The sequence below is a fragment of the Artemia sp. Qi Xiang Cuo genome, chromosome 13 (genome assembly GCF_049724085.1).
Source record: "Artemia sp. Qi Xiang Cuo chromosome 13, ASM4972408v1, whole genome shotgun sequence".
Lineage (NCBI taxonomy): Eukaryota > Metazoa > Arthropoda > Branchiopoda > Anostraca > Artemiidae > Artemia > Artemia sp. Qi Xiang Cuo.
The window spans coordinates 8,039,966-8,052,889 of record NC_142806.1 but is presented as its reverse complement, the minus strand read 5'-3'; the positions used below and the strand labels follow the sequence as shown (position 1 = coordinate 8,052,889).

Genomic DNA, 12,924 nt, shown 5'->3' with positions numbered 1-12,924 from the left:
CTTCAGTAGATAACACATAGGCTGACATAAGATTGGTGTGTTTGTACAGGCTTTTATATGTGCATTAAGGCCCTCCTATCACACCGTCGTGACTTACCCTTGTTGAATAGGACACACAGTCTGGATTATTTATGGACCATATTAATATATTCATAAATTAATTAAGGACTTCGCAAATTTATATTTATTGCGTTTTTCTTCTGTCATTGGGAGTTCTTCATGGCCATTGTTTGTTTTAGTTTTAAATTCTTTGAAGGTTATATATGTGCACTAACTCCTTAAAGGGTTAAAACCCTGAATGCCCCTAGCATTGAGCACGGCAGATACAGGCCCACTGGGCACAATACTTCTGTATCACGGCACTGTTATTTTCCGCTGCATGGTAGTTACACTTTGAGCAGTGAAAAAATAAAGACCTTGAGAAAAAAAAATAAATATGAGAAAAAAATACATAATTTTGTTTGTAATTACGATGCTTCGTACTTCATGCCAACACCCGTTGGGAAAACTGATGAAGCTTGCTTGACAAATTTTACAGCTATACGGTTTTTCCCCTGTATGAGTACGTATGTGAGCTAGAAGAACAGAAGAAACTATTAAAATACGCACAAAAATACAAATATTAAAAACAACACGAGCTTTTTTTAAGCTAATTCGGGGATTGCTATTAATACTGGCGTGGAAGTAAATCATACTTTCTAAGACAGCAATAAAAACTCATGTAGTTACACAAGTTTAAACCGAAATTTGCCATGTTTTTTTTACGTTTATTGTAATGGTTATCCTGGAAAAAAAAAAATATAGAGGTATACAGATATATTTTTGAGATATAAATACACGTTATCTGTAAATATAAAGGATATATCAACAATAATACATAGGAATATCCTATAAAAAGGAAATATACATATATAACCTATATATAGAATATATAGAAACATCCTATAGATCCTATAAATATATAGGATTTATATCAACATTATGAACGCCACTGGCGAATCCAGGGGAAGTGAGGGGACCGCCCCTCCCACCAATATTTTTTTGACGCCCTCTTTTCCTGTTTTTGTCTTTTTCCCCTTTTTTAGAATGGATTTGTCAATTGGGTCAAGTATTGGCACCTTTGTCACATCCCCCCTCTCCGCAAGATTTTGCTCATTGACATCCTTGTCACATTGGGCCTCCCCCAAGATTTTGCTCTAGATCCAGCCCTGATGAATTCGCATCACCAATAATAAAACTACTTAATTCTGCAAAACTAGGAGTAAAACACGTGTTGAAAAGAAGTTTAGATAGAGATAGGTAAAAACAGTTCGAATAAGAATTGACTAAAGAATTAAGAGATAGGTAGAAAACAATTTGAATAAGAATTGACTAAAGAATTAAGAGATAGGTAAAAACAATTCGAATAAGAATTGACTAAAGAATTAAGAGATAGGTAGAAAACAATTTGAATAAGAATTGACTAAAGAATTAAGAGATAGGTAAAAACAATTCGAATAAGAATTGACTAAAGAATTAAGAGATAGGTAGAAAACAATTTGAATAAGAATTGACTAAAGAAAAACAGACGGAACTCATAACAATAAAAGGAAGACAACTACAGGGCTTGTGCGCTGAATCGACCGAATTTAATCTATATAACAGGATGTTATACATCGGATAACTTTATCTGAATCCAGTAAATACAATCCAGCTACAAAAATTAGTTTATCTTCATCTTGTTTTTGAAAAATCGTAACCCAGTTCATTTAATTCCAAAAAGCAAGTTTTTACATCTGTTCAAACGATCAGTTGATCTTTTTCTATGTGTGCTAGAATCTATGAATAGTATAAGGGGTAAAGATCCGGGGTTAAGACCCTTCAGGCCATTCGAATATTATACTATACAAAGCTAAGACCTGGGGTAAGACCCTTAAGGCCATTTGAATGCTATACTATACAGAGCTAAGACCATAGTTTGTATTATTGACATACATAAAGACAGGTAGCCAAAGGTATCTCATTTGCATAATTCTTGGATGGATATGAATATCTGGATAAATCCAAATCTGTCAGAATATGATCAGCTCAAAGGGTTGAAATTTTCAGAACAATCCTTAGAAAACCAGAACAATCCGTAGAAATCACCTAGTGATGGGGTTTTACACCCAACTAATAATAATATGAATAATTTGGTTTATTTTGATTGAATGAAACCTGTAAAGGGTTAAATTTTTAATCGCTTAACAACCAAGGGTAAATCTGAGGGAATGCTGACTCCCACGCCACTTTATATATTTGTCAGAATATGATTAGCATATATTCATCGTTCACAAGTCAATTGATTCATGTATAGGAAAGCGACTACGATCAACCTAACTTCTCTTCTCGGCTGTGGTCGTTATAATACTCAAGTACCAAGTGAGGAGTGCAGCTAATATAAAATATTGTTTAGTATTGGAGTATGCATAAAGTAAAAACTAACTAAGTCGTATACATTTTAGGTAATGATACAAAATCCCTTAGTCATCCATGCTCCAACCTCCAAGGGCCCCAATGCCCCTCACCCCACTTTTGGGCCCTCCCCCATTTTATTTTTGAAGCTTATTTTTTTTAACTTTTTTTACATGTCTTAAAATATATTTAGCACCAAAAAAATCACATTTAATGTTTTCGAAATACGAAATCAGAATGATATACATTAGTTACTCATTACTTTTACTATTAGAAAAATAATGTTTGTAGTAACACTTTTCTTTTTTTTACTTAGATTTTTTGGACAGGAAATTAAAAATTTTTTTTTTGTTATTATCATTTATGTGGCTGTCTCAGTAGTACTCTATGGCTACTCATTGACACTTTTTTTAACATAAATTTTTTTTTTAAACTTTTTGTATGTCTTAAAATGACATAAAATATACTTAAAAAAATGTAAATATTAGTATGGTAATAGTAAAGTTGACTTCAATAAATCTAATGTTGCATAGACTGTCCAGAGGTTCATTTGACCAAGTCCGTGAAACAATCACCCGAAAAGATTAAAGGGAAATTTTGGAAAATCTTCTTGGTTTTCGGAAAATGTTAGTATGGTCTTAGCAAAGTTGACCCCAATAAATTAAATTTTGCATAGACTATTGAGAGGCCCATTTGAGCAAGTCCATGAAACAATCCCCCAAAAAGATTAAAAAAGAAATCTGAAAAATCTTCTTGGTTTTTAGAAAATGCTGATATGGTCTTGGTAACATTGACTTTCAATAAATATGATTTTGCACAGACTATTCAGAGGCTCCTTTGATCAAGCCTTTGAAAAAATCACCCGAAAAGATTAGAAGGAAATTTTGGGGAATCTTCTTGGTTTTTGGAAAATGTTAGCATGGTCTTAGTAAAGTTGACTTCAATAAATCTGTTATGTCTCCACTAATTTTAGGTAAGCTAGCAAATCAAACGTTAAGAATGTTTATTAAAAAACCAGAGATGTAAGAAAAGGAACAGAGAGATACATGTCGTCATTTCATTAAAAATATTTTATGCCTTACTATGTTCAGAGATTGTTCTTACAAAATAAAAAAATATTCCTTATAAAACAAAAAATATTTCCTACAAAGCAAAAAATATTTCTTATAAAACAAAAATACATCCTATGAAACCAAAAATTCTTATTACAAACTACTGATTGCGAAACAAAAAATAATTCTTACAAAGCGAAAATACATCCAAAACAATCACAAACTATTCTTACAAAATACAATATACGTGTTACAAGACAAAACAATCTTACAAAATAAAAATATATCCTAACAAATAATATTATGTTTTTACAAAATACTTTTTACACAACAAAATTGCTTTTTACAAAGCAAAAAATTAATTCTTACAAAACAAAAATACATACTAAGAAATCACAAATTCTTATTACAATAAAAATGCTTCTTACAAAACAAGAATAATTCTTACCAAATAAAATAGAATCTAAACAATCAGAAACTGTTCTTACAAAACACAAAATAGATGTTACAAAAAATAATAATTCTTAAAAAATAAAATATATCCAAATAAATTAGAGATCTGTCTTACAAAATATAAAATACTTTTTACAAAAAAAATACTTCTTACAAAACAACACAAAATAAATCTTACAAAACAAATATACATTATAGACAATCACAAATTCTTCTTACAAAATACAAAATACTTATTAAGAAGCAAAAAAACAATTCTTACAAAACAAAAATACATAAAAGAAATCAGAGATTCTTCTCACAAAGTATAAAATACTTCTAAAAAAAGTACTTCTTAGAATGCAAATCCTAATAAATCACAAATTCTTATTACAAAACAAAAATTCTTCTTAAAAAACTAATTCTTACAAAACAACAATACATCCTAAACAATCACAAACTGTTCTTACAATATACAAAATACTTCTTACAAAAAATTATTACAAAACAAAAATACATCCTAAGAAATCAAATACTGTTCTTACAAAATACTTTTGACAAAAAAAATGTCTTACAAAGGAAAAATTAATTCTTACAAAACATAAATACATCCTAGACAATCACAAATTCTTCTTAAGAAATGCAAAATACTTATTACGAAACATAAAATAATTCATACAAAACAAAAATACATCCTAAAAAGTCAGAGATTAATCTTACAAAGTACAAAATACTTTTTACAAAAAATACTTCTTACGAAATAAAAATAATTCTTACAAAAACAAAAATACATCATATACAATTACAAACTTTTCTTAAAGAATACAAAATACATGTTATAAACCAAAACATACTTCTTTCAAAAAAAAACAAAATAACTCTTAAAAAACAAAAGATAATTCTTACAAAGCAAAATACATCCCAAACAATCACAAACTGTCTTGGATGTTTTTTTTATATTTAGGATGTATTTTTGTGATTAAGAATATTTTTTTTGTTTTGTTAGAAGTATTTTGTAAAAAAAATCTCCGATTTTTTAGGATTTTTTTTTGTAAGAATTACTTTTATTTTGTAAAAGGTATATGTATTTTGTAAGAATAGTTTTTGAGTGTTTAGGATGTATTTTCGTTTTTTAAGAATTATTATTGTTTCATAATAAATATTTTGTAATTCGTGATTTCTTAGGATGTATTTTTGTTCTGTAAGAATTCATTTGCTTTGTAAGAAGTATTTCTACTTTCTAAGAACAATCTCTGATTTTTAGGATGTGTTTTTTTTTCACTACAGTTATTGATGGCACCACAATTGATTTTTCACTTAGGCAACATTATGTTGACTGATTTTGAGTTAGGTTCGTTTGGGCTAAGTAAGTGTGCGCACACGCTTACTGAACCCGAAAGAACCTAACTCAAAATCAGTCAACATAATGTTGCCCAAGTGAAAAATCAGTCATGGTGCCATCAATAACTGTAGTGAAAAAGGGTGGTAGAACTGGAACTGTAAAATAAAAAAAACGGCGTCGTCTATGAATTTAAATTAATAGATGACTGTAGAGATTTGAGCGTAATATTTGATCTCATGAACAGAAAAATATTGTCCTATGGCACAATTCCAAAAATTATTCCCTTCACAGAACAATTTGCTAATGACATGTCAAGTTTATGCTAAAATCATTTCAATTTGTTTATGTCAACCTCATTTTCTAGCATTGAACGTCAAACATTTCCTTAAAACAAGCCAATTGCAAGACAAATCCTTGATTTAACAGCCTGTTGTTCTATGGTCCCTTCCAAAAGCATTCACTTATCAGAACCATTTGCTATTAACCTGTCAAATTTACGGAGAAATCATTTCAATTTTTTTAAGAAGTAATTTGTGTTTTGCAAAAAAATTTTGATTGTTTATGATGTATTTTGTTTTTTGTTTTTTAAGAATTATTTTTTGTTCTATAAGAAGCATATTGTATTTTGTAAGAATAATTTAGGATGATCTTTTAGGATGTATTTCTTTTTTGTAAGAACAGTTTCTGATTGTTTAGGATATATTTTTGTTTTGTAACAATTATTTTGTTTTTTTGTGAAAGAAGTATTTTTTGTTTTGTGACAAGTATATTTTTTTGTGTAAAGATAGTCTGTAATTCAATGTGAACTGTGGTTATTTCGTATGAGCCTTGTTTTGTTTCTTATGTATTGTTTTGCATTATTTAAGGTGTACTCGTGATCGTTTGTAATGTATTTTTGTTTAGTAAGAATTATTTTTTCCTTTCTATGAAGTATTTCTTTTGTTTTGTAAGAATTATTTTTTTTGTTTCGTAATAAGTATTTTGTATTTTGTAAGAGCAATTTGTGATTGTTTAGGATATATTTGTGTTTTGTAACAAATATTTTTTGCTTTGTAAGAACAATGTCTAATTTCTTAAGATGTATTTTTGTTATTTTTCTGTATTATGATAAGAATATGTGATTTCTTAGGATGTATTTTGTTTTTAATAATTATGTTTTTGCTTTGTAAGAAGTATTGTTTGTTTTATAAGAAGTATTTTGTATTTTGCAAGAACAATCTCTGATTTTTCAGGATATATTTTTGTTTTGTATAAATTAGTTTTGTTTTGTAACACGTATTTTGTATTTTGTAAGAATTAACTTTTGTTTCGTAGTAAGTAGAATAGAATAGAATAAGGCTTTATTTTTAAAACTTTTCACACGCGATAAATCGCCGAATATAAGTTCGTGTCACAAAAAACTAAACAACAACGATCACAAGCACATCAACGAAATTATGATCATGGACACCAAAAAATTAAGAAATATAAATAGACAATTATAGACAAAAATTGAAACAATTAAGAAAAATATTAAAGTAGCTAAAATAATGTCATATCAAACAGGTCATACATTAAAGGTAAGAATTTAGTCATAAAACGGCATATAATATAATAAGTCATAAAAAACAACAACAAAAAAAAAACAAGAGTGTCAAGAGTATAGATAAAATTTATTAAGAGATATTAGAGTTGTTGAGGATTTGAGTGAAGGTTGGTATAAAGCTGTCTAAATATTCTTTTTGTTTGAGTCTTTATGGGTTCTAGAATGGGGATGGGATTTTTTGCCTCTCTTGGGAGAATCTTCCGTTCAGGATTATGGCGAGGCGGAAAAAGGTTTTCAGTTCGGATTTTGGTTCTTGCAGTACCACCAAAACGGAGACACAGATCATGTCGTCTATTTTCCAAGATTTTGATTTTAAACTTTTGTAAGAAGTAGGAGTAAGGCAAAGTCCCTTCCCGTGCGATTATTTTGAAAGCCTTTTTCTGGAAGGATTCCAACCTTTTGGGTTGATTTTTATTTAGCGAGGAGGGCCATACAGGGCAAGCATATTCAAAAGTTGGGCAAATAAAAGATATATAAAATTCCAAAATATGAGAAGCAGCGTATTGATAGTTTGCCAATTGCGCAAGGAAAGATAGGGAAATATCCGCTTGCTTGTTTATATTTGAAATATCGGCTTCCCATTTAAGAGCAGAAGTAATAGTTACTCCTAGAAGTTTTATTTTTTTGTCATAATTTCACTTGGAAGAACAGACGTAAATGAGGGAGTTGTGCTTAGAAAATTGATTGTTAGCATTGTATATTTGAATGGGTTAACATACATTTTATTCTTCTGTTGCGTCATCTTCAAGGATTCCAATTGAACTACTTTTTATATTTTTCCTGGTGACTTCTAGTAGAGTCATATCATCCACAAATTACCATCGTAAGAAGATATCTTCTGCCAAATTGTTTACTATAGCGCTGAATAAGATGGGTCCAGTTATACTACCTTGGGGGATTCCTTAATAGACTGGTAGAAGTTCAAAATAAGTATTCCTGTATTTCACCACCTGAGATCGTTGGTTCAAAAATGATGAGATAGTTTTTACCAGGGAAGGTTCGATTGGAATTCATGAGAAAGTTTATCAACTAAAACAGTATGGTCATCATAATCAAAAGCCTTTTCTAGGTCAACTGAGATGAGATTAGCCCAGGCATTTAGTATCTCTAGGTTTTTCAGTATTGTGTCATACATACGTAACAGATAGATGGACGTTGACACTTTTGGTACGTTTCCAAATTGTCGAATTTCAATACGTCCTGCAATTGAAACCCTGAGCCAGTCAGATAAAATGATTCATACAGCTTTGAAAAAAGTGATATTAATGTTATTGGTCTAATTTTGTCAAAATTGACATCGACACCATTCTTAGGAACTGGAGTTACGTAACCCCGTTTCCAAAGAGCTGGGAATTCACCTGTATTTGTTATCTTGTTGGAAATGTCTATCAGTGGCTCTGAGATTTTATCGGAGAAAGCTTTTACGAGTGCAATCGGAATATCTAGGAGGCAGATACTGGTTTTTAATTTCGGGTTTCATTTTTATTGTTGGATTTTGTGATTATTGGTAAATTATCTTCAGAGGTTTGAGAGGAAATTTTTTACAGATTCAGGGGTAGGCAACGTTGGGAAATAAACTAAGGTGGCGGTTTAGGTCATTCGTGGTTTTTATGGGAGGCTCAAATAATTTGCCACAGATATGTTTCATTTCCTCATATCATTTTTTTTGGATTAGTACTGCATTAGTAATTTATTTTGTTTTGCAGAAGTTTGATACAACCTTACGAAGTTGCTTCTTTAAGTTTTTCCTTAATTTGTTTGCCTCTATAATTTTTGATTCTTTAAGGCATATAATTTTTCCGGAGTTATTTTTTTAAGGTTATGATTGAAGAACGGTATGTCAGTGGAACACTTTTGGTTTTTTCCGGGAATGATCCAATGTAGTGTTTAGTCAGGAGTCCATGGAGCCGTAAGACTTTGTCATTAACATCTTCTGCATTTATAATTTCACTCCAAGTTGCGCTTGTTATTGAATTTCTAAATTACAGAAAGCCTCTATCTGTCACTGGTCTGGAAAAAATTTTGGTAACCTTATAATTGTGTTTGGCCTCAAAATCTGGGACAATTTTAATTGAATAATGGTTGCTACCGCCGAGTGCAGGAGACAGAGTTTGTTTTTTATAGTATTGTTTTATATTAGTGTAAATAACCTCTAGTTGGGTGCCTCCCTTCGTCGTTGGGAGATCTACCATGTGTTTGAGATTAAAGTTACGGCAAGTTAATTCTAATGATAAATCATTTTTATCCCCTAATAAAAAGATTCCGGCTTAAGGATATTTCAGTTGAATTCTTTCAATGCTGCCATTTAGTTTTTCTATGTAATTCTGTTTTCATTCTAGGTTTTGATTGGGAGCGAAATAGAAAAGTCCAGCCATAATAATATTTAATATGTGGGGCAAAATCTACGGTCTAATGCATATCCAAAGAATTTCTTCAAACTCATTAAAATCTGGGGTAGGAATTGATCTTGGGCATAAATTTTCTCTAACAAACAGCGAAACACCAACCCCCTTTTTCCCCAGAGGATGGTCATGGGACCTTAATTTGATAAATTTATGGTAATCATTTAAATTTAGTAAAGATGGATTTTTGCTGTGAACCTCCCTTGATGGAAATAACGTCGAGATCCAATAGTCCCGCAGTTATGTTTACTTCCTTAAGCTTGTCGAAATTCAAGCTTTCGGCATTACTTAGATAAATTTTTGGGGAATTGTAACGTGAAGCGTCACAATATTTTTCACATGACTTAGATTTATTATTTTGAAGTTGGGTTGTTGTGGGTAGTGGAGTCTGGATTGTTATGTTCTGTATGGGTGGGACAGTTGGGGGGAGTGGGTGGGAAAAGTGGTATAGTAAGACAATTTGTATTTGCTTCCACATAATTCACACCTGGGTAGGCCAATTCTTGTGTGCTGAGGGTTGGGAGGTACATACGGGAGTGGTGTTCCTAGGAATGAAGTGGGGGGGGGGGTGACTAGGGGGGACACTAAGAGGGAAGTGATCTTTTTGAAAGGCTGGGTTTGATTTGTTGACATAGGCTGTATATGGGAGGAGGTTCGGTCTAAAGTGTGGACTTTGTTTGCAGGGGATGACACATGGGTTTGTGATTGACGTCAAAAGGCCTTGAAAGGAGGAACTATATGTATGACAATGATCCAAATTATGGTCTTAGCTCTGTATAGTATAGCATTCAAATGACCTGAAGGGTCTTAGGTCTGTATAGTATAACATTCAAATGGCCTTAAAGATCTTACCCCAGGTCTTAGCTCAGTATAATATAGCATTCAAATGGCCTGAAGGGTCTTAACCCCGAACCTTTACCCCTTATACTACATCTGTTATTTATTACTTTGTTCATTTTATCTGTTTTTTAAACATATAAAAATAAATTTCGCCTTATCCATCATATCTAACCCAAGTTGTTGGTGAGACGAGGCTTCATGAGTATATTTACACCCCCCCCCCTAATAATAAGGCACTATCAAGGTTATGGAAACACTCCTTTACTTTTTTTTAAAGCTAAAAAAATTATAGGAATTAAAGAAGTCTTAATTAATAGGTCTTAATTAAAGAAGAAGATAGTGAATTGCCTTATAAAAATGTGCTAACTTCATCAGTACGTGCAGCCAAGTTTTTTTCACGTTGTATTTTTTTTTCAAGCTGTATTTTTCACGTTGAACTGATGAGCGTAAGCAGAATTTGCGTTTAGACTATATACAGGGTTTATCTGGATAGTATTAGGACTAATTTTCTTTAACTAAGACTGGACTTCGGAGCGTGCGCACTCCTACTGGATTCGGTAGTGGTTTTCCTAGCTAACAAACGAGCTGCTGGTCAGTTGTCTCCGAGCACCTGCAGAGTCAGGACAAGCATTTTTGCGTGAAGTATTTTCTATGAGTCGTGCAAGCCAAAAATGCAGCATCCGTTAGAACAGAGGTACGCGATTAAATTCTGTGTGAAAGTCGGTAAATCTGCGACAGAGACGTTTGATACGATCAACCAGATGTTTCTTTGGCAAGAAGTGGTGTGTTTCGGTGACATCAAGCATTTTTGGAGGGCCGGGAAGAGGTCGCTGATAAAGACCGTGCTGGAAAACCTTTGACTTCGAAAAAAAAAAACAATTTGACGCGTGTGCGCAAAGTTTTGAACTCAGACCGTCAACTAAGTATTCGTTTAATTGCACATATGTTAAATTTACAAAATCTATTGTTCATGACACTGTGAAGGTACATATAAACATGCGCAAGGTGTGCGCGAAGATGGTCCCAAAAGTGCTCACTGACGATCAGAAATTGCAGCGAGTGGAGGTGTGCCAAGAAAATTTCAAGATGTATGAAAGTGACCCCCAATTTTTGAATAGCGTAATCACAGGTGACGAGTGCTGGATCTTTGAGTATGATCCCGAGAAAAAGAGGCAATCTTCCGAGTGGCACATGTCAAAAGACAAGAATTGGCCAATTCAAAGGAAAACGATGCTCATTGTCGTTTTTGACATCGTGGGCCTCGTCCCCCATGAATTTGAGCCTTTTGGACAAACCGTGAACGCCAAGTTTTATGCGGAAGTGCTCAAGAGATTCAAACAAAGGGTCAATCGGGCCCGACAAGACATAGCAGCCGACCGGAAGTTGCACCACGACAACGTCCCGGCTCAGATCACCTTTCTCGTGAACAGGTATCTGACCAAGGCTGCCATCCCAACGCTTCCGCAGCCGCCCTACAACCCAGATGTGGCCCCCGGACATTTTTTTGTTCTCTCGCCTGAAAAGGCTGATGAAAGGCAAGTATTTTGAGGCGACAGAGGGGATCCAAGCAGCGTGCACCGCGGCTCTCAAGGCTGTTCCGGAGAATGCATACCATGATGCATTCAATGCTATGAAATCGTGCTGGCAGCGCAGCATTGACGCAGAAGGAGCCTATTTTGAAAGTTTGTAAGAATTGTAACGATTGGCTCAATAAATGTTTTTAAATCGACTCAGTCCTATTAATTTCCGGACAAGCCCTGCATGATGAATCTATTGTGGACAAAAATTCAGCAGCAAGCAGGGGCGGAGCCAGGGGGTTAGTTGGCCCTCCTCAATATTTTTCTGGCACGCTCGTTTTCTTAATATTAGGTGTCTACCAAGAGGAGGGGCCTAGTCCCTAGAAGTCCATAAAAGAAATTGGGACACCCTCGCCCGAGGGTCATAAATACAGTTGGAGACAGCACCGGCGTGTTGACACGTCCCATGAGTTACAAACCTTAGAAACACCATCGTTGGAGGATCCTCTATAGGACATCTGTGACAAGACGTAGAGTCCGGTTTTATGGACAACGGACTCTGCAGACGGCTGCCTCAACCATGTCGGGGTGCAAAGCGTCTAGGGAACCCTAGTAAAATTTTCAAAAAGCATCTATGTAGAAACGAATGCTCCTAGAAATATTGTGCCTGCTACGGCGTCCCCGGTTTCAAGCGACACGATAAAACTTCCTGGAATAGTAGTAAGACTGATAATTTTGAAGACCACACTGCCTTTCCATGACGACAAATAAAAGTTCAAATAGGGATAAAATCCTTTTAATAGACAGTGATGAATTTCACAAAAAAAGAAAAAAATCAGAGAACTTATTGTACAAAATTACTAAATACATAATTAAAACTTCCAAATCTGTTTTACCACTAAAGAAGTCCAAAGTTCTTAATAACTTTCTTTCTCTTTCTGGAAGAGTTTCGGCTGCTTCTACATCAATATTCGTGTGCATTGATACAATGTCGAAGCTTGAAAGTCGAGAACATGAAGAAATTTCCACGTTTTAATTTTTCAACCAAGTTTGAAAAATTATTAACATAAGAAATTTGTGTAGACAAAGTGGTTTACAGATTGATACTAACCACTTGCTCAAAACACTTGTCGGTGAGCTTGTACTTGACGGTGACCTTGTAATTGGTCTTAATAGTAGGTTCGGCTTATGGATTTTAAGAAGTCCATATAATTTAGGACACAAGGAACTGCGTGGCAATGACGCAAGGAACTGTGTCCTTCAAGCACTTTAATTTGTGCTAAAACTTATCATAGGCAGCGCAATCGCGCTGCCTATAAGA

The 12,924-nt window shown here is 33.4% G+C and overlaps 1 protein-coding gene across 1 annotated transcript in view; it reads right to left on the bottom strand.

The window, feature by feature from the left end:
• LOC148944898 (uncharacterized) overlaps positions 1-12,924 on the bottom strand; it is a 192,450-nt gene that overhangs the window by 4,240 nt on the left and 175,286 nt on the right. The window contains exon 9 of the mRNA XM_089098888.1: positions 452-575. Within this exon, the coding sequence (XP_088955014.1) occupies positions 452-575 (124 nt within the window). The remainder of the gene's footprint in view (positions 1-451; positions 576-12,924) is intronic.